The sequence below is a fragment of the Orcinus orca genome, chromosome 2 (assembly GCF_937001465.1).
Source record: "Orcinus orca chromosome 2, mOrcOrc1.1, whole genome shotgun sequence".
In the NCBI taxonomy this organism is placed as follows: Eukaryota; Metazoa; Chordata; class Mammalia; order Artiodactyla; family Delphinidae; genus Orcinus; species Orcinus orca.
This window is the reverse complement of record NC_064560.1, coordinates 91,412,220-91,431,774: the sequence shown is the minus strand read 5'-3', so window position 1 is coordinate 91,431,774 and position 19,555 is coordinate 91,412,220. Positions and strand designations below refer to the sequence as shown.

The 19,555-nt window shown below is 38.8% G+C and overlaps 1 protein-coding gene across 13 annotated transcripts in view; it reads left to right on the top strand.

Annotated features, from left to right (window-relative positions):
• Positions 1–19,555, top strand: part of MAP2K5 (mitogen-activated protein kinase kinase 5) — a 267,619-nt gene that overhangs the window by 37,927 nt on the left and 210,137 nt on the right. For all 13 annotated transcript variants that reach the window (XM_004276230.4, XM_004276229.3, XM_049706939.1 and 10 more), the window contains 4 exons: positions 88–128; positions 1,096–1,163; positions 10,091–10,139; positions 17,583–17,647. In XM_004276230.4, coding sequence (XP_004276278.1) covers positions 88–128; positions 1,096–1,163; positions 10,091–10,139; positions 17,583–17,647 — 223 coding nt within the window. The remainder of the gene's footprint in view (positions 1–87; positions 129–1,095; positions 1,164–10,090; positions 10,140–17,582; positions 17,648–19,555) is intronic.

The following is a 19,555-nucleotide window of genomic DNA, read 5'->3' as shown; positions in this document are numbered from 1 at the left end:
ACCCTCATTTCTTTTTAAACGATTCATTTTGAGCAAATTTGTAAATGGCCCTGATGTGTTCTACAATTTAGTCAATTACTGTTTCAGCCTGCAAGCCTCCTGGGGAACGGAACATACATGGCCTGAAGGTACGAATTTCAATAATTGTTTCAGTAAAGTTAGATGGATTTGTAATGCTGTGTTCCACTTATTGAAATGTCAAATAAAACTGCACTTTCTCAAGCTCTGACAAGCGTTCCTTTTTTTTTTTTTAAATGGGTTGTGGAGGGGGATTCATTAGTATTTGTTCAATATGTGTACATATTGGGGTTTTGATGCCATATTTAAAAAAAATTATTATTTGGAATTCTTTTGTTGGTCTGTTTCTTCAGGATGATCCTGGGTACTGGTCTCCACAAAGATTTACTTGAGTAAAAATAGAGACTTCATTTCAGTGATTAATTAAGCACATAAGCATATTGCACACAGAATACCCCCCTCTTCTTTTGACATGTTTATGCTAGAAACATATATCTATTTAATGTCCTTTCATTGTTCTGCATATTTTGAATTCTGGATTTCTGCTTAAGGCTTTACATTTAAAAGAAAAACTGGCTATTGTATTAGACTCAAGCGTTTTATATTTAATTACTTGGACCTCATTTTTCAGTGAATAAGAAACATTCTGCAATGTTCTGCCTGGTTTTAAAGCTGAAGGGGTATGATATCGTGAGGTTCACTACTAACCCTTAGATGTATTCTTAATATACTTTTTTGAACATACTGTTTTTTATATAAAACAAAAAAACAGTGAACTGAATTTTTTCACTAGAATTGACTTCAATTCTAGACAGTGAATTGAAAATGTCCCCAGTTTATCTCTCCCTTTTTCAGCACTATTTAAGTATTTGAATAATGACAGGAACAAAGTATTATGTAATATACAGGTTGTACAGTTTTTATAACCTATATACTGAATAGACTCCAACCATGGGTCTGTCTAGTAAAAAGCTAATTAACCTTCATAGTGAAATGAGAAATTTGTGGCAAATTACAGGTTAATTAGAACTGTGTCCTCAGAACACAGACTGATCAAGATCCTTTCTTTACTTGTAGGTGAATACCCGGGCTGGATCCTCTCAACACAGCAGCCCAGCAGTCTCAGATTCACTTCCAAGCAATAGGTGAGAGCGAGCGAGTGACATGTGCCTCTGAGCGTGAATATCTACATAGTTGGGAGTGAAGAAGAGGCTTGTGGGATGACATCTCTTTTTTTTATAAGACCTCAAAAGTGTGTATGTGGCTAAAAAGAAATCTGACCAGTTAAGTAACCCTAGCTCTGTATTGACTGAAAAGAAAGGACCTCATAGAGAAAGATAAAATTAGACATGTTGAACTGTTTATTTTGGTCTGTGGAATGGTTTTCCTTCAGTCTCCAGATTATGCAGAAACAAAGATTCAGTGCCGTTGACTGTTTCCATGCTTTGATGATCTGGTTTGTATAATGCTTATTATTTTTGTTTTGCTTGTCCATCTTTTGGCAGTGTCATGCTTCACTGATATCTTTCCCAGAAGGAGGCAAGGAAAGAGTAATATGGTGAAATTTAAATTGACCAGCCAAGTTGTCCATTTATGTATCTTTGGTGCACAAGAGATTGAGCTATTACAGAAGGAAGATAATTTTCATTAATTCATGCTAACATTGTCCCATACCGGGATGGATACTAAAGACTTGAGCCTCTTCAAAGTGTTCTTCTGACAGACCTGAGAACTTACTTCCAGAAGATTAAGGTTCTCAAGTAGAAGGACCTGCTTAAGCTGAAAGAATTCTAGATCATATTTGTTACATATTCAGTTATTCAGCTGGTTAACATCTTATTACTGTACTTGAAGATGACACTTGAAGGTGATTGCTCTGTGTGTATGTATTCACACTGGTGACTGAAAAGCCATCGTTGAGCCGGATCACGCTTCCATTGTGTGCCCAGGTCTCTGGGTTTAGGGCAGTAGTCAGTGTTTGCACAGCCCTTATCTGCTGAGATGTAGCTTAGACTTCTACTTTCCCTTCCGTGCCCCTCCTTACCCCCTCCACCCAGTGTCTTGGTTCTTTTGCCACTGGGCTTTACTGCAGGTAATTTAAAGTCTCTCCTTCTGACTCTCTCTCTACTCTCCTGTCCCCTCCCCAAAAGTCACTTCCTTGATTGCTTTATTATAGTGTCAGTATATCTTACGCACAGCTTTCCTGCTATGAACACACTACTCTTAGAGTGTGTTTCCTTCTTAAACAATTTATTCTGTATTAAAATACATCCACTGGTTATTCACCAGTGGATCACCTGTCTTGTGGTCCTGAGGGGTAGGTCTTTTAGTCCTCATCCAAGTGCTTGGCCCTGCCAGGCGATGCTCTGAGGCTTCTCTTTTCATGCTTGTTGGGCATGAGAGCCATGTCCGCCGAGTAGAGGCATGGGGACTGAGGGTCATTTGTTACATTCAGCTCGAAGAGGGCAGGGCCTCTAATTATTACCACTACTTCTAGAAAAAATGTTATTCAGACAGACTGACTATTAGCCTTGAGTGAAAACAAGGACTTTTCCTGGTGTTTTAGGTCAAAGTTCATCGTGGTATAAAAAGCAGGATGGAGTTGAAAAAGACAGTAAGGCAGAGAAGCAGCAGGATAACTTTTCAACTCTCTCAGATTTGGTTTTAACCAAAACCAAAGTGAATTAGCTTGGCTTTTTAAAAACTATCATTTATATTCACAGAGTATTATAACATCTTTGGGCTGGAAGGAGACTATCTGATCTAGTAGTTCTCAGCCCTTTGTTGCAGCATCTTCCTTTAGGGATATGACAGCCTCCCAAATAGTAATGGTAGTTTGCTCCAGAAGTGATTTTTGTTATGGGAGGAATGCAGTTTGAAAAAGTCCTACAGGTGATTTTAATATGCCACCCTAGGTTGGCCATGTTCTGTGCCCCATATTGATAACTAATCAAAAGTATTTATCGAATGCCTCCTATTTATTCAGTGCTGTCCTACCCACTAGGAATACAATGTGGTCCTTATCCTCTGGAGCTCGCTGTCTCATAGGCATACAGACCACCTCCCCCCAGTATACAAATAATTATACTTTATAATTAGTGTTATGAAGGAAACAAGCAGATTTTGAAGTGAGAGAACACTGGGCAGGATTGTGTTTAGATTTGGACGGGGTGCCCAGGGGAGAGTGGCATTCCACTTGGGCCTGAAGGATGAGAAATACCTAGCCACATCAAGAGCCAGAGAAGGGCATTTCAGAGGGTGGGGAGAGTAAGTGAAGGCCCTTGGGTGGAAAAGGAGCTCCATGTGTTCAGAAGAAGGCCAGTTAGGCTGGAGCCCAGGGAGGGGTGCTGGGCTGGGGGAGGGAATGGAAAGGTGGGGAGAACAGTAGGAGTGATAGGAGAAAAGGAGGTGACAGGAGCTGGCTCCTGGGGCCTGGTGTTTGAGCTTTCCCCTCAGTGTATTGGCAAGCTGTTAGACGACTTTCAACAGAGTGCCATGGCCAGCTCGTTGTTTATAGAAGACTCTTGCCTGTGGTGTGAAGCATGAGAAGGAGAGGCCCCCATCTAATGCTGCTCTCCTTAGGTGCCCGACTCCCCACTCCTTGCCAGATGGTCATCCAGGCTCTTCCTGAACAGCCCTGTGGCAGGAATGCACTTTGTTGGCTGAGGCACCCGTTCCATGTTCATGTAGCTATGTCTCAGAACGTTCTTTTTGTGAGCTGAGATTTGTGTCCCTTTAGCACCCACTCGTAAAGATTGAGTTTAGCCCTCAGAACAGGGCTGTTCCCTCTTCTAGGTAATAGCTCTACTAGTCATCTTCCCTCCAGACATACTTCTTCTCCTGGGTTTCCTGTCTCAGTAAATTCTCCCACGTCCACCCGGATGCTAACTCCAGGGGACCCACCAGGCATCATTCACTGCTTCCTGGGTCTCCCTCAACCCCACATCCAGTCAGTCCCTCCATTTATAGGTTCTACTTTCTGAATCACTGTGGAGTCTGTCTACTTGCCAGCATCTCTGTTGTTGAAAAGGTAGATCAGGCTCCCTAGATTACTGCTGTAACCTCCCGTGTTGCCCCATTGCAGTCCCTCCTCCACACTGCAGCCAGAGTGGTCTTGCTAGTGCATGTTCTGAACCCATCATTCCCCCCTTTACTGCTCCTCACAACCTTCAGGACAAACTGTACCCTCCACAGCAGGTGAACCATGGCCTGCCATGTGTGGGTCCTCTGCTCACTCTAGCCCCCTAGCCTGCCACTCCCCCCTTCCAACTGATGGTTCAGCTTTGCTGATGAATACATGGTCCCCTTAATGGATCACATTTCGTCTCACTACTGGGCCTTCACATCCACTGCTGCCTCTTTCCTGCTTTCTTCTTTTAATCCATTCCCTTCTTTGCCTTCATTCCGGCTAACCTTCGTCATCTTTGATGAACAAAGATGTTATCTTCTTCTGAAAACTGTTCCTGATTATTGCCCACCTCCCAGTCTACGCCAGGTACTCCTTCTATGAATTCCCAATATCTCCCTGTGCTTGCTTTTACTGTAGTGGTTAACACATTGTATTATAATCACTCCTGTCCCCCAATAGATTCTGTACTCCTTGAGGGCAGTGACTGTAGCATATTCATTGTTTATTTTATTTTATTGAAGTATAGTTGATTTACAATGGGTTAATTTCTGTTGTACAGCAAAGTGATTCAGTTAGATATATATATGTATACATATATATATATTCTTTTATATATTTTTTTCCATTACGGTTTTGAATGGATAAAGAAGATATGGTACATATATAAATGGGATACTACTCAGATGTATTCATTGTTGAATCCTCAGTTCCCAGCAGGATGCTTGGCACATAGGTGATAGTCGGTAATTCCTGAATAAATGAGTGGACAAATGAATTTATATTCCCTTTAAATCTTGTCTCTGAATTAAATTCTCCAAACTCATTCAGCTTTTCTGATACAACATTATTTCTGGTCCCCTCACCCTTTTACTCTTCTTTGGGTATCTCAGTGTCCCCTTAAAATGTCATTTGTATCACATTAAAATTTTAAAGTGTTTTTAAAAGTGATTTTTGGATAGTTCAAGTCACTGTGACCATGCAGATAAATAAAACATTGAGGGACTTCCCTGGTGGCGCAGTGGTTAAGAATCCACCTGCCAAATCCTAAAGATGCTACCAGAAAACTACTAGAGCTAATCAATGAATTTGGTAAAGTAGCAGGATACAAAATTAATGCACAGAAATCTCTTGCATTCCTATACACTAGTGATGAAAAATCTGAAAGAGAAATCAAGGAAACACTCCCGTTTACCATTGCAACAAAAAGAATAAAATAGGAATAAACCTACCTAAGGAGAAAAAAGACCTGTATGCAGAAAACTAAGACACTGATGAAAGAAATTAAAGATGATACAACAGATGGAGAGATGTACCACATTCTTGGATTGGAAGAATCAACATTGTGAAAATGACTCTAGTACCCAAAGCAATCTACAGATTAAGTGCAATCCCTATCAAACTACCAATGGCATTTTTCATAGAACTAGAACAAAAAATTTCACAGTTTGTATGGAAACACAAAAGACCCCGAATAGCCAAAGCAATCTTGAGAAAGAAAAATGGAGCTGGAGGAATCAGGCTACCAGACTTCAGACTATACTACAAAGCTACAGTAATCAAGACAGTATGGTACTGGCACAAAAACAGAAATATAGATCAATGGAACAGGATAGAAAGCCCAGAGATAAACCCACGCACATATGGTCACCTTATCTTTGATGAAGGAGGCAAGAATATACAATGGAGAAAAGACAGCTTCTTCAATAAGTGGTGCTGGGAAAACTGGACAGCTACATGTAAAAGAATGAAATTAAAACGCTCCCTAACACCATACACAAAAATAAACTCAAAATGGATTAAAGACCTAAATGTAAGGCCAGACAGTATAAAACTCTTAGAGGAAAACATAGGAAGAACACTCCGTGACATAAATCACAGCAAGATCCTTTTTGACCCACCTCCTAGAGAAATGGAAATAAAAACAAAAACAAATGGGACCTGGGCTTCCCTGGTGGCGCAGTGGTTGAGAGTCCACCTGCCGATGCAGGGGACACGGGTTCGTGCCCCGGTCTGGGAAGATCCCACAAGCTGTGGAGTGGCTGGGCCCATGAGCCATGGCCGCTGAGCCTGCACGTCCAGAGCCTGTGCTCCGCCACGGGAGAAGCCACAACAGTGAGAGGCCCAAGTACTGCAAAAAAAACAAAAACAACAACAAAAACAAAAACAAAAAACAAATGGGACCTAATGAAACTTAAAAGCTTTGCACAGGAAAGGAAACCATAAACAAGACGAAAAGACAACCCTAGAATGGGAGAAAATATTTGCAAATGAAGCAACTGACAAAGGATTAATCTCCAAAATTTACAAGCAGCTCATGCAGCTCAATATCAAAAAACAAACAACGCAATCCAAAAATAGGCAGAAGACCTAAATAGATATTTCTCCAAAGAAGATATACAGATTGTCAACAAACACATGAAAGGATGCTCAACATCACTAATCATTAGAGAAATGCAAATCAAAACTACAATGAGGTATCACCTCACACCAGTCAGAATGGCCATCATCCAAAAATCTACACACAGTAAATGCTGGAAAGGGTGTGGAGAAGAGGGAACCCTCTTGCACTGTTGGTGGGAATGTAAATTGATACAGCCACTGGAGAACAGTATGGAGCTTCCTTAAAAAACTAAAAATAGAACTACCATATGACCCAGCAATCCCACTACTGGGCCTATACCCTGAGAAAACCATAATTCAAAAAGAATCATGTACCACAATGTTCATTACAGCACTATTTATAATAGTCAGGACATGGAAGCAACCTAAGTTTCCATTGACAGATGAATGGATAAAGAAGGTGTGGCACAGATATACAATGGAATATTACTCAGCCATAAAAGGAAACAAAATTGAGTTATTTGTAGTGAGGTGGATGGACCTTTTGTCTGTCATACAGAGAGAAGTAAGTCAGAAAGAGAAAAACAAATACTGTATGCTAACACATATATATGGAATCAAAAAAATAAATTTTTTTTTCCTGAAAAACCTAAGGGTAGTACAGGATAAAGATGCAGACGTAGAGAATGGACTTGAGGACACGGGGAGGGGGAAGGGTAAGCTGGGACGAAGTGAGAGAGTGACATGGACATATATACACTACCAAATGTAAAATAGGTAGCTAGTGGGAAGCAGCCGCATAGCACAGGGAGATCAGCTTGGGGCTTTGTGACCACCTTGAGGTGTGGGATAGGGAGGGTGGGAGGGAGACACAGGAGGGAGGAGATAAGGGGGATATGTGTATATGTATAGCTGATTCACTTTGTTATAAAGCAGAAACTAACACACCATTGTAAAGCAATTATACTCCAATAAAGATGTTTAAAAAAAGAAAAAGATCCGCCTGCCAATGCAGGGGACGCGGGTTCGAGCCCTGGTCCAGGAAGATCCCACATGCCGTGGAGCAACTATGCCCGTGCACCACAGCTACTGCGCCTGCGCTCTAGAGCCCGTGAGCCACAACTACTGAGCCTGCGTGCATAGAGCCTGTGGTCCGCAATAAGAGAAGCCACTGCAATGAGAAGCCCACGCACCACAACGAAGGGTAGCCCTGCTCGGCACAACTAGAGAGAGCACGTGTGCAACAACAAAGACCCAATGCAGCCAATAAATAAATAAATAAAAATAAAACATTGAGTAAACTGGGGCACAAAGAAATTGCCAGGATATATAAATATAATTTTTTACCAAAGTTCATAGCCAGATATTGACATAATGAATAAAATCAGTTTTATCCTCTGTTACTCTCAAAGCATGAATTGGTCTTTGCCTTAGGTGGATATGTTTATTAAACTGAGCTTACTAATCCACATGGTGTTCCTAAACCATAGTTACTGAATTCACGTCCCACTGCCAAGGCACGGCCTTTCCTAAACATTCTGGCTTTCTCCTTCTATAAAATTAGGATGATTAAATTTTCCATCTATCTACCTCTGGTGTTAAGAAGATTGATGAAGTTGTATTAAGGAATCACAGTTTGTTTCTTGGATGAAAGGTGTTTTGTAAATGCATTGAATCAAAATGTTATTATTTTAAGTTGCATGACATAATGGAATATCTGTGGAGAAACATTGCCTGAGCATTGTTTGGTCATTTCTGTTTTTATAATAATTGCAAATATTAAATTGGGACCATTTATGGCAATATCAGGGGTCCAGATGTTTTCCAGAAAAAAAAAGTATGTGTGTAAGACAGACAGACTTTGAACAAGGTTCGTACCTTAGTTTTCTTTATGTATCAGGAGTAACTTTCCCCCACAGGGTATACCCACAGCGGGATAGTTACTGTGAGGATTAGATCAGGATACTAAGTAATAGCATTTAGCACAGTGCGTGGCACATGGTCATCACTCAGGAAATGGTAGAGGCTAATATTTTGTTTTCAACTGGACTGATCTTAGTCAGTTTATTTTGGGGGGGATGTATTTCAGCTTTAGTCCCATTCTGCAGTATTCTTAATTGCCACTTGAGTGCATGAATTCTTAGACTTGGGAGGATGTTATTAAAGTTTAGAATCATTGGCTGAAGCCATGTTCTATAAAATCTGGGGAAAGTAGAGACTAGGGCTCCATAGTTTGCATTTGACTGTAGCAGAAGTTTAAGAAGTATTTATTAAGAAAAATAATTATAACTTGGAATCGTGAGTGTGGTCAAACTTGAAGTCTGAGGTTTTCTCAAATATAACTTATTAAAGGTACCAAATGAGTGTGTGTGTGTGTGTGTGTGTGTGTGTGTGTGTTACTACCATATAATAACAACCAGAATAATGACTATCACTTATCAGACACTTAGTATGTGCCAAGTCATTGGGCTAGGTTCGAGAGCGGGAAGGAAATGGAATATATAGAGAGGTGAGTAAGATGTGGTATCTGTTCTCAGGGAGCTTCCAGTCTTGGGAGAGGGTGTGGTGGGAAGAAAGGTATCTACAGATAACTACCAAAGGGAAGAGAGTTAATTTGGCAGATGGGTAGAGGGTTAGAGTAGATAGATTAAGGATAGAGTTAACAAGCTTTAAATTTCAAATTAGAACATTGATGGGAGGAGGTATTATTTTATGCACCACTCTGGTAACTGGGTGGATGTGTACAGGTATAACTCATTATAAAGCTAGAAGGACTTCACAGCATCTTTCGGCCGCTTTCCCTAAACTCATCCACATAAATGTTTACGTAGTCATAAATGTCCAGAGAAGAAGATTTCTATATTTCTTACATACCTACGGAAGCTGGGTTTCATACCTACAGGAAAGGAAAGGAAAGAGAAGGCAGCTAAAATTGATTTAATACTTACTATGTGCAAGAAACAGGTGCTAGGGCTTTTTGTAATATTTAATTTTCTTGGTTACACTATAATGTTGATATTTCCCCCATTTTATAGAAAGGGGTAATTGAGGTTCAGAGCGGATAAGTATCTTGTTCCAGAGCACACAGCTAGTGAGTGCCAGGATTTATTTCTATTACACATTTACTTCCCAGGAAGCTGAATTGTAACTCTTAGCTATAGTACAAAATCAGGACTTAAATTATTTTATCTTTTGAAGTTCTGTAATCTTTGTTTGCTGTGGACATTCTAAGAGTGCATTGTTAAGTACTTGACATTTAGTAGATGACAGAGTCCACATAAAATAACCACTGTAAGGCTACTCAAAGGCAGCAGAACTAATAGCAACAAGAGGTCTCTGAAATACTCCATACAATAGCCTAGCTTCATTATGACAGTAGGCTTTTTTATTGCTTTAGATTACCAACGGGGTTTCAGTCCCTTATCGATACCTTTGCCATTTGGCCAGTTACTTTAGAAAATATTTTATGTAGGGAGAAGGATGCAAAGAGTAGTGTAGTCTATGTCTACACCTAAAACAAAAGTGTGTTTTAGTCTGAAATTTTCAGTGGTGTTCAGAGGTGCTGATGAACTTGCCATTAAAAACTATGTCTTTTCTTTTCAGCTTGAAGAAGTCTTCTGCTGAACTGAAAAAAATATTAGCCAATGGCCAGGTAGGTGTCATTACATATTAAGACTATAGTAATAACTTAGTGCTGTCTAGTTTTTGTATCCATAAACTTAATAAGCAGATAAAGGATCTATAAAATTCTTCTTGTCATAAATGAATTACACGGCTTAATTTGATTGGCAGAACAATTTGCAGCACGTTTTTCAAACTGTGCTAATGGGTTTCACTCCCAGCAGATTGAAGTACCATGCACACACCCTGCTGCCAGCTCGGTGTAAAAAAAGTTAATCAGTTCTGAACAAGTGTGTCAACCCATGGGTTGTTGAAGTGGCCCTGCATCCTGAGGTGACTGTTTCTTTCTTTATCTTTAGGGAGAAAAAGAGAAACTGCTACTTTCTCACCTTAGTTCCTTCTTTTGTCCTGAAACTAACACTGGCATTTTAGGGGAACAGAGTCACAGCAGACCTTTGGCATTTAAAATTCCTGGGCTTCAGGAGCCCTCAGTTTGCCTAGTTGACTGGTCGTCTAAAGCAGAATGACCTACTCCAGCCAGTGAGGGATAAACAGTCCTGCAGCCCAGTTATTTCTCACTAATTTTGATTCAATTAAATTGACACATCTGAAATAGTATAGTGCCTTTAAACATACACTGGTAAATTAAGCTACCTGCAGGGTCCTCGATTCTTCAATAGCAACATAAATGCGTTTTAATGTTTGTTATAGAGGAAGCCCTTTGATAGCCTTGGAGGCAGGCGCCTGTCCATCGCGATCAAGCCTGCCTATTAGGCTCTATTGACCGAGACATCTGTGTCACCGCAAATAAAAGACTCTTATTGATTTTCTTAACTGCTGTTCACTTCCCGTCCATGTTTCGAAGGCTGAAATCTTAATTATCTCAGATGCTTATTCAGTGCTTTCACATGCTGACCTCTCCAATCCTCATTGGCATTTCATGAATCAGGTACTTGTAGTGGAGCATGTCAAGAAGACAAAGCTGGGTCCTCATGCTTGTCCTTTAGTATCACCTGTAACTTTGTGGCCTAATAGATGTACATGCCTTAAAACAAGGACTGTATGGTGGTACTTCTGGAAGCCTTACTTGTTTAGCCTGGAATCCCTTGAATACAGTTAGAAAAAGTGAGTTGATCTGGTTTTGACACCTGATCATCATCTGTAGTGTGTGAATTCTAGTCCTTAACTATTCAGTATACGGCTAAGGAGAATCTGGTGTTGTATGTATATGCAACATATGTATGTATGTTGTATGTATAATCTTAATGGTCCCCATATTTCATATTTATCTAATAGTACTTTTAACTTTAAGCAGCCAAAGTTTTGTTTAGATTGAGGTCCACATACATGTCCCCTAGTGCCCTGCATGTTTTCGGAAACATGAAACAAAACCTGGTTGCCCTTCTCTCTCCTTCTGGTCACTGCCAAGCCCATTATTGTCCTCTTGTTCTCCCTCTTCTCCCCACCGGAGGGAAGCATACATGGTTCTGCAGGTGTATTTCTTACATGTCTCCAGCACTTGGCGTTAACGTGACTAAAAGCTGAAATATTGAGCCTACGATATTCATGTATCTCCAACACGTTTGCATCCTAGTTACTAACTGTAATTTATGTGTGAGTTACTAGTGTTCTTCAGCTGGAAAATATATTTCAAAATTGACATAAATTAAGAAGCTTTAACTACATTTGTTCAACCCAGGCAATGGAAAATAACCTGTCATAGATTCCTCTTTCAAAAATGAAAAACAGTTATTTCCAGGGCAAAAAATAAACATTCTGAAATATTCCTAGTGTTCTGAACCTAGTACCATAAATATCTTAGCGGTCTTGGTTAGGAGATTCTCTTTGGTGGAAGATTGTCATGGCAATGATTTTTGACACTTAAAGATTGTTTATTGCTTTCCCTTGGGAATGTGATAATCCCACATTAAACAGTATGGCATTTCCTTTCTTTTAAGGATTAGCCATTGTTATGTTTACTTTTATTCACGAAAACGAACAGTACAAAACAAAGAACTCCCACCTTTGGAAGTCTTCAAAATACCTCCTCCTCTTAATTCCTCAGTCCTTGGTGCTATCAGGTAACTAAAGAGTGAGTGAGATTGCATTGCAGTGAGGTAATGTGCACAGTGTGGCATCAATAAATTTGTGGGCTGAACACTGACACCTCTTGATATGGAAGATGTAAGTCACATTTAACGATATCTTAACACTTGAGCATAGTTTTTTATTTTAGTGGTTTATGCTCTCAAGCATTAATAATGATTTGCCTTTCCACTAGCCTCCACTTAGATTTAATAAGGAATTCATATTAATCATTAAAAGAAAGGGACATGATTCTTCAAGATAATCAAATATTGACAGGTTGGAAATAGCTTTCTGCCTGGGTTCATTGATATAGGTTATGTGATATAAATATTTATTTCTTTTCTGTCACTCAGAGTAAATGCCACCAATTGATTCAGCATTGATATAGTGTCAACAGTTCATAAGAAACATTTGACTGGCTTGTGTTTTCCGATTAGTCTCTGCTCTATAAAGTGGGATTTACTAAATCTCTCCAATTGTCTGCTCATAGAGTGTGACTGCTTTCTGAAACTATTATTGTTTTGATTTGTGAAGCAAAGGTCTGGTGATAGGACTAGTTTCTGTCAGACCTTTACATATAAAATAAGGATTAATTGAGCTTTTTTATTTTAATGATTTATAAGCAATAGGTACTGATTCTTCTTAACACAGGCAGATAATAAACAAAGAATATTTTCTTTGCTGATCTATAATTGAATTCCATTTCATTTTCCCCATTAATTTCGTTAACATTATATTAAACACTTTAAAAAGTTTAACATTTAGTCTTTGGAATGGAGACATTGTTCTTCTGTAATTGCTTTGTGAGGGAGGATTCCTTTTTTCCAGCTTAAAAAAAAACCAATCATAAGGTATTTTTGGCAAGTTGTACTGAGAGCTATAAATCAGCACCACTGATGTGTTTTCTGGGTGTGTTTTTCCCACTTCAGTTGTAGTGCAGTATCATCTGTTTAACGTTGGCCCTTGATTTGAAACTGATTAGAAATGGCCCAGTGGGTCAATTTAAAGGATTAAAACAGTACAGTCACTCCAAGGATGTATGACTTTGACCTTTGCATCTCTGAAGTTGTCTTTCGTCTGTTTGTTTTTTATAATTTGTAGGAGAGGTTGACAGTATTTTTCTATTTCTGGTAAATCAAGTATAAATGTACTGTGAAGTCACAAAACTAGAAATAATTCTAATCCTGCTTCATGTTTGGCTGTTATTTTGAGAACTTCAGATGCCTTTAAAAAACTTTCTGTGTTTAGAAAAAAAAAAAAGGAGAAAGAAAAATAGTATTCGACTGTAAAGTTAGCTTTAAAGAGTGTCCTATTACCAGTACATAAAACTCTTAGATTCTTATGGTTCGTCTCAGATCCCATACAAAGACCTAAACATAGATGAATGAGATTGTGTAAGTCCAAACTGCATGGCACCTCCCCTCCCTGCACAGACACAACCTTTCCGCCCCCTGGGGTGTCTCGTCCACGTTCTTTCACAGCCCCCACCTCTCTTTCAGCAGCAGCAGCAGCAGAGCCCAGTGCCAATCACCCCTCCCAGGTCATTTGCCGTCACGGCAGTTGACACGTCATTGTAACTCTCAGGGTTTTTTCTCCCTTCTCCCTCACATCTATTATTCTGCCTTTCATTTGCTTTTTTTTTTTTAGTCAAAACAAGGAAACTGATTTATATTTTAAAATTATTTGGTATCTTTATTGAATAAAAACTTTCTTTTACCTCTTTTTTATCTAGAGAGCTATGTGATTTCTCTTCTTAAAAGCAAATATCGTAGTTGATGAAATCGCTTTTAACTTTTGAGTGCCCTTCATTTGATTATTTTCCTTCCTATGGACCAGGCACCATTGATGGAGAGGATGTCCCTCTGTACTTACACATGAGATCAACTGCTAAGATAGAGCACTGAGCAGAGTAACCTGAAAGACTGAGTTCTCACCTTGGCTAGTTGCTATTTACTAGTTATATGACCCAAACGAATTGGGTTATATGTTTCAAATGTTGTAAAAGTGTGTGATTTTTATGATACTTGATCCCAACTGTAATATTTAAATGTTGTACTTTGTAGGCTTATAAATCCCACTTTTGTATCATAATGAGTACAGTTCCTATGCTTTATTTTGAAAAGTTGAATTAATATGCTCTCTAAAAAGGCAGAAATGTTATTAGCTACTTGTTGATCCCTTTAATGATTTTTTTATATTTAAGATCAATTAAAGTAATCCATTTTGATTAGATATACAAAATTCTCAAAATTCGTTTGTGATCAGTTTATAAGCTTGACTCTAATAGTTTTTAAAACTTTTTTAACATGAATAATATTTGAATACTCTATAAAAATTGGAAGATTCAAATAAGCAAAAATAAAAAAAGATCTGATATATATATATATATATATTTTTTTTTTTTTTTTGCGGTACGCGGGCCTCTCACTGTTGTGGCCTCTCCCGTTGTGGAGCACAGGCTCCGGACGTGCAGGCTCAGTGGCCATGGCTCATAGGCCCAGCCGCTCCATGGCATGTGGGATCTTCCTGGACCGGGGCACGAACCCGTGTCCCCTGCATTGGCAGGCGGACTCTCAACCACTGTGCCACCAGGGAAGCCCCTGATATTTTTAAATAGAATAATCTATCAATCAATTTATAGGCCAGGCAAATGTCTATATAAAACTTTAAAAGTGTCGAAACAATTTTTTATAGATACTGTCTTTTTGAGTGACGTGGTTCTAGAACTTATTTTTTAAAACCATTTTTATCTTTATGAGACTCTTAAAATCTTTCTCATTATCTGAGGGATTCCAAATTTCCACCCTTGAATTTGCCTAAACATTGTGTTAGCGTGCGCACGCATGCGCGTGCACACACACACACACCCCCATGCCCCATACAACGCCCACAACATCATCCCCCATCTCTCTGGAGCGTTCAGCTTATCCCCTGCCTCTTTTTTTTTTTTTTTTACATCTACCACTCCTGGTTAGGTTGGAGTGCTGGATGGGTGGCTGCTCCACTTCTCTTTTCAACCTAGTGGGTATTAAAGTTTAAAAAGACTATGGTGTTGGGATTATAGTGGTTGAAGCTGCTCAGAGACCTGCCCCTTTGCATTTACTGCCTCCAACAAAATACCACAAAATCAAGCCCCCTCCGAAGTCCTAGGTCTCTCACAGTGTATGACTGGAATGTATAATATCAATGAGTCTTACGTTTATATTTTTCTAAGAGGAAACTACTGGTCCTTTTACCTGGAGTGGTGGAGGTGGAGGGAATGTAATCACAGGTTGTGACCTCTCCAGAGCCTGGATCCTATAGCTACATCCTGCTTACCCTTAAATTTCAGTGCCACCAATTCAGAATTTGTAGACGTTGAGTGAGTAAAATTTCTCCTAGAAATTTACTTCAGGCTGTGATGAGGGTGCAGCTTGTTAAGCAAGTTAATAGTACAAATTAGGTTGTTAGAGTCATGTTTGGACTACCTTGAGGAATGTTTTCAAGGAATTAGCCTGTTTGTACCTGCCAATAGATACTGCTATTTACATATGTATCTCTTACACCCTTTGATCAAATCAAACCCAGTAGCAACTCTGCTAGTTTATTTAGTATCTCAACTTGATGTGCTACTTTTCTTCATGCTGTTTTAAAATTTGTTTTTTGGTCCAGAATAATGAGATTTTCTTTCTTCATGCCACAGAATTTCCCTCAAATAGGAAAATTGTTGCCAATTTTTCTGACTTGTCTGTCATTTTGCCTCTGACCCTAAATATAGTAACTAGCTAATTGCAAATTAAGTCAGTCAGGTTTTACTACAATTAAATGGGGTGCTGAATTGGCCTTTATACATTAATCTGTCAATATTCTTTTAGGGTTTGGCAGAATGGCTTGGAAAGGAAGCTGTTTCTGTTATCTGCACTATGTTCCTAATTATCACAGCTCTCTGAAGCTTCAGCCTCAGAAATGTATAGACAAAAATATTTCCCTTGATAAATGGAACCTTGCTTTATTCCATTGGTGGAAGTTCAGAGTAGAGCAAAATATTTAAAGCTTTACTATAATGGTCTGAAAGCAAACTATTTTTTTCCAGGTGATATTGAATTAAAAACGCCATCCATTTCCTGCCCATGCAAGGCAGTGCAATTCCCTGGAAATTGATTTTTTTCAGGGCTTACTATGGCTTTTCCCGAGCTTTAGCTATATGGAAAATAACACCTTTATTGAATCCATTTAGTGAATAAAGTTGGCAGTTAATTTTTGAGCAACTGGACCAGTGTGTAGAAAATTACTGAATGCCTCAAATAGAATCTGACTAGTCTTAAAGTCATTTGATAAATAATTATTTAGGGAGTTCTTTCAAACTCTAAAACATTATTTTTGGGGTACTAAAATAGTTCACTTCTATTCACGATTCAAATGAGAGTAGTATTTGTGGTATAATAGTTTTACAGAACCTGGGAAAATGCACATACTGTTTTATATAATAAATTACAAAAAGACTTTATATGAATCACATGCCTATCTATTTTCCTTTTATGCATTATAATATTTGACTATATGTGCATTTTAAAGTGCATTGATTTAGCACTTTTCCATGAGCATAAGATTTCTACCCAGCTATTGCTGTGTACTAATTTATCATTTTCAAAAAAAGGCTATATTGGGCTTCCCTGGTGGCGCAGTGGTTGAGAGTCTGCCTGCCGATGCGGGGGACACAGGTTCGTGCCCCGGTCCGGGAAGATCCCACATGCCGCGGAGTGGCTGGGCCCGTGAGCCATGGGTGCTGAGCCTGCGCGTCTGGAGCCTGTGCTCTGCAACGGGAGAGGCCACAACAGTGAGAGGCCCGCGTACCGCAAAAAAAAAAAAAAAAAAAAGTAAAAAAAGGCTATATCTACTCTAGGAAAATCGTTAACATTATTCAGTTAGTTTGTTTAATGTTAATTAGAGGGTCACTTGAGTTTTCAGGGGCTGATTTATTTACAAATTGTGCATTGGATTACTAGAAGTGTGCGTGTGTGTGTGTGTGTGTGTTTTCTTGCCAAGTTTGACTTTGGTTATGTGCAGTGCTGTTTGGCAGTGGTTATGTAGTGCTGGAGACTGTGTTCTTATCAGTATCTCTGACCTGACCCTTTTGAGCTATGTTATATCATTCCATTTTGACACCTTTTATCAAACTTTAATGAAATGACCCAGGCAAACAAATTGTCATTAAACTTTCCATCACTTTGTCCCTTGGTATCGTCTTTTATAAATTGGACAGCAAATGTTGTATTGATCTTCTCGTTCTTGCAGCTGAACTTGAAATGACCCAGACTGCTTGTTGTTTATGGCCCAGAGTTGCTTTTCCTTGACATTTCCATCCACAGCATGACACCCTTTTTGTTTTTCTTTCTTTCTTGTGGAGATGAATGAACAAGACATACGGTATCGAGACACTCTTGGTCATGGCAACGGAGGCACAGTCTACAAGTGAGTAGTCAATTTTGTTTAAACTTTCTATCCACTTTTGCCAAATGTGGGTATCCAAGTTCTCCATGGCAAAGATTTTTAAATGACCACCAGTGCTTAGATTTTATTTCCACATTTGACTCCAAAATTCTGCAAGGAATCTATTTTCTCAGGAATTGCTTGGAAAAGTGCATTTATATTGCCTTTTTAATATTTCTGAGTCTGCATCTCTCCTGGGTGAGCATTTAATAGTCCACCATTAGCAAGTGTACCTTTAACCGGCCTGAAGTTTAATGTATTTTTTTCCTTCGCTCTTTAACACCGTTATTTTTATTTTTTTTAACTTGCTAGCACCCTATGCTAGTCCCCTGCCTGTGTACGTACAGCTATGCTCAGTGGAAGACAAACCTTATAAATACCATTGCTTTGCCCTGTGTCAACACTCAGTTATTAAAAAGCCTTCTTCCTGTTGTGTTTCCTTCTCTCCTCACCCTACTCCCTGAGAGAATTTCTACACATTGATGAATATGTTAAGTTATAAAATTCTCCCAAATTCCAATTGCAGTGATCTTACCCTAAAGAAGTGTTCATTTTCATATTAAAAAATGTTAACCGTAAAAAATAGTTCTCTCAACAGGGAAGTCTTTCTCGTGCAGTAGTGCAAAGTTTAAACTACATAATGTAATGTCTGGTACTTAATAGTCTGCAATGGTGTATGAAAAATATTCCACTAGGAATTAAAAAATCCATACTCTGTAAGAAAGCCCTGAGGGAGTAATAAAGCTTTCCTCCAGAGAGCTGTTTTCCATATATACACTAACCCTGCATCACATTATGATTGTGTTTTTACCTTAGATGTTTTACTATTGATATTAATATATATTTTCAAAGTTGTAAATTATTTAATTTATGTTTAACTGATTACTGATTTTCTTAGAATTTTAAGTTCTTACTAATGACGTGAATACAGATAAAAATTGCCCTGTTGCAAAATCGCCCTGTTGCCCATGAATGCGAAAGATCACATCCTAAAATTCCAGAACATCCTCCACACAGATACAGTGTTGGCATAGAATCAGATTTCTCAGGGTTAGAAGCTCCTTCAAAGTTATCTGATCCAGTCCCCCACCCAGGGCTTCTGTCCTCTCTGTAGATAGAGCCAGGATGTGAGTCCTTTCTCCTAAAGTCCTTTAACATAGTCCTTTAAGAACATATGCATACATATTTGGATTGTTTTTTCCTATAGATAACTGACTATGGTGAATAGTTGGTCTGAAAGTTAAGTGCTTCCACTATGATAATTCAGAGAATTAAATAATAACACATTTCTTTCACAATCCTTGGGTCTTGCCCTTAAAATGTGTGATACATCATGTGTCTAAAAAGTTTGTTGTCCTTCCGTGAATCATACTAGCACTCCTTCCCATGCAGTTCCCCAGTACTGCATAAATAGCATCTCTTCGTCCTAGTCTTCTCTTCCTCACTCTTATCTGACTTGACTTTTTACCCTGTCCTGAAGGTTCTTGAGTTCAGGTACCTTTAGAAATAAGAAGGAACATGTACACTCCAATTTGCTTCTCTTGAGTTCCCTGGAGGGAGCGGTTTTCAAAATCTCAACCTTTCTTTTTCTTAATGCTTTTATGCTGGTGTTCAGGTGTAATAAAACAGAAAAGTTGTCTAGCAACTCTTTTGACTCCTTTTATTGGTCGAATAGAGTCCAAAAACATTTCTTTAGACTCCTAACCTACTTATTTTTGTTGTTTCACCAAATGTTTGATTCTCAAGCATGTTTTTATTTTTTACTTGAAGACCTATTGTGAATTTACTATCCTAGAAGGGTAGGATATTATTCTAGATATTATTCTAATAATTATTTATTATTCTAGAAGGGAGAAAGCGTAAGACCACCAAACTCCATCAGGTAATTTT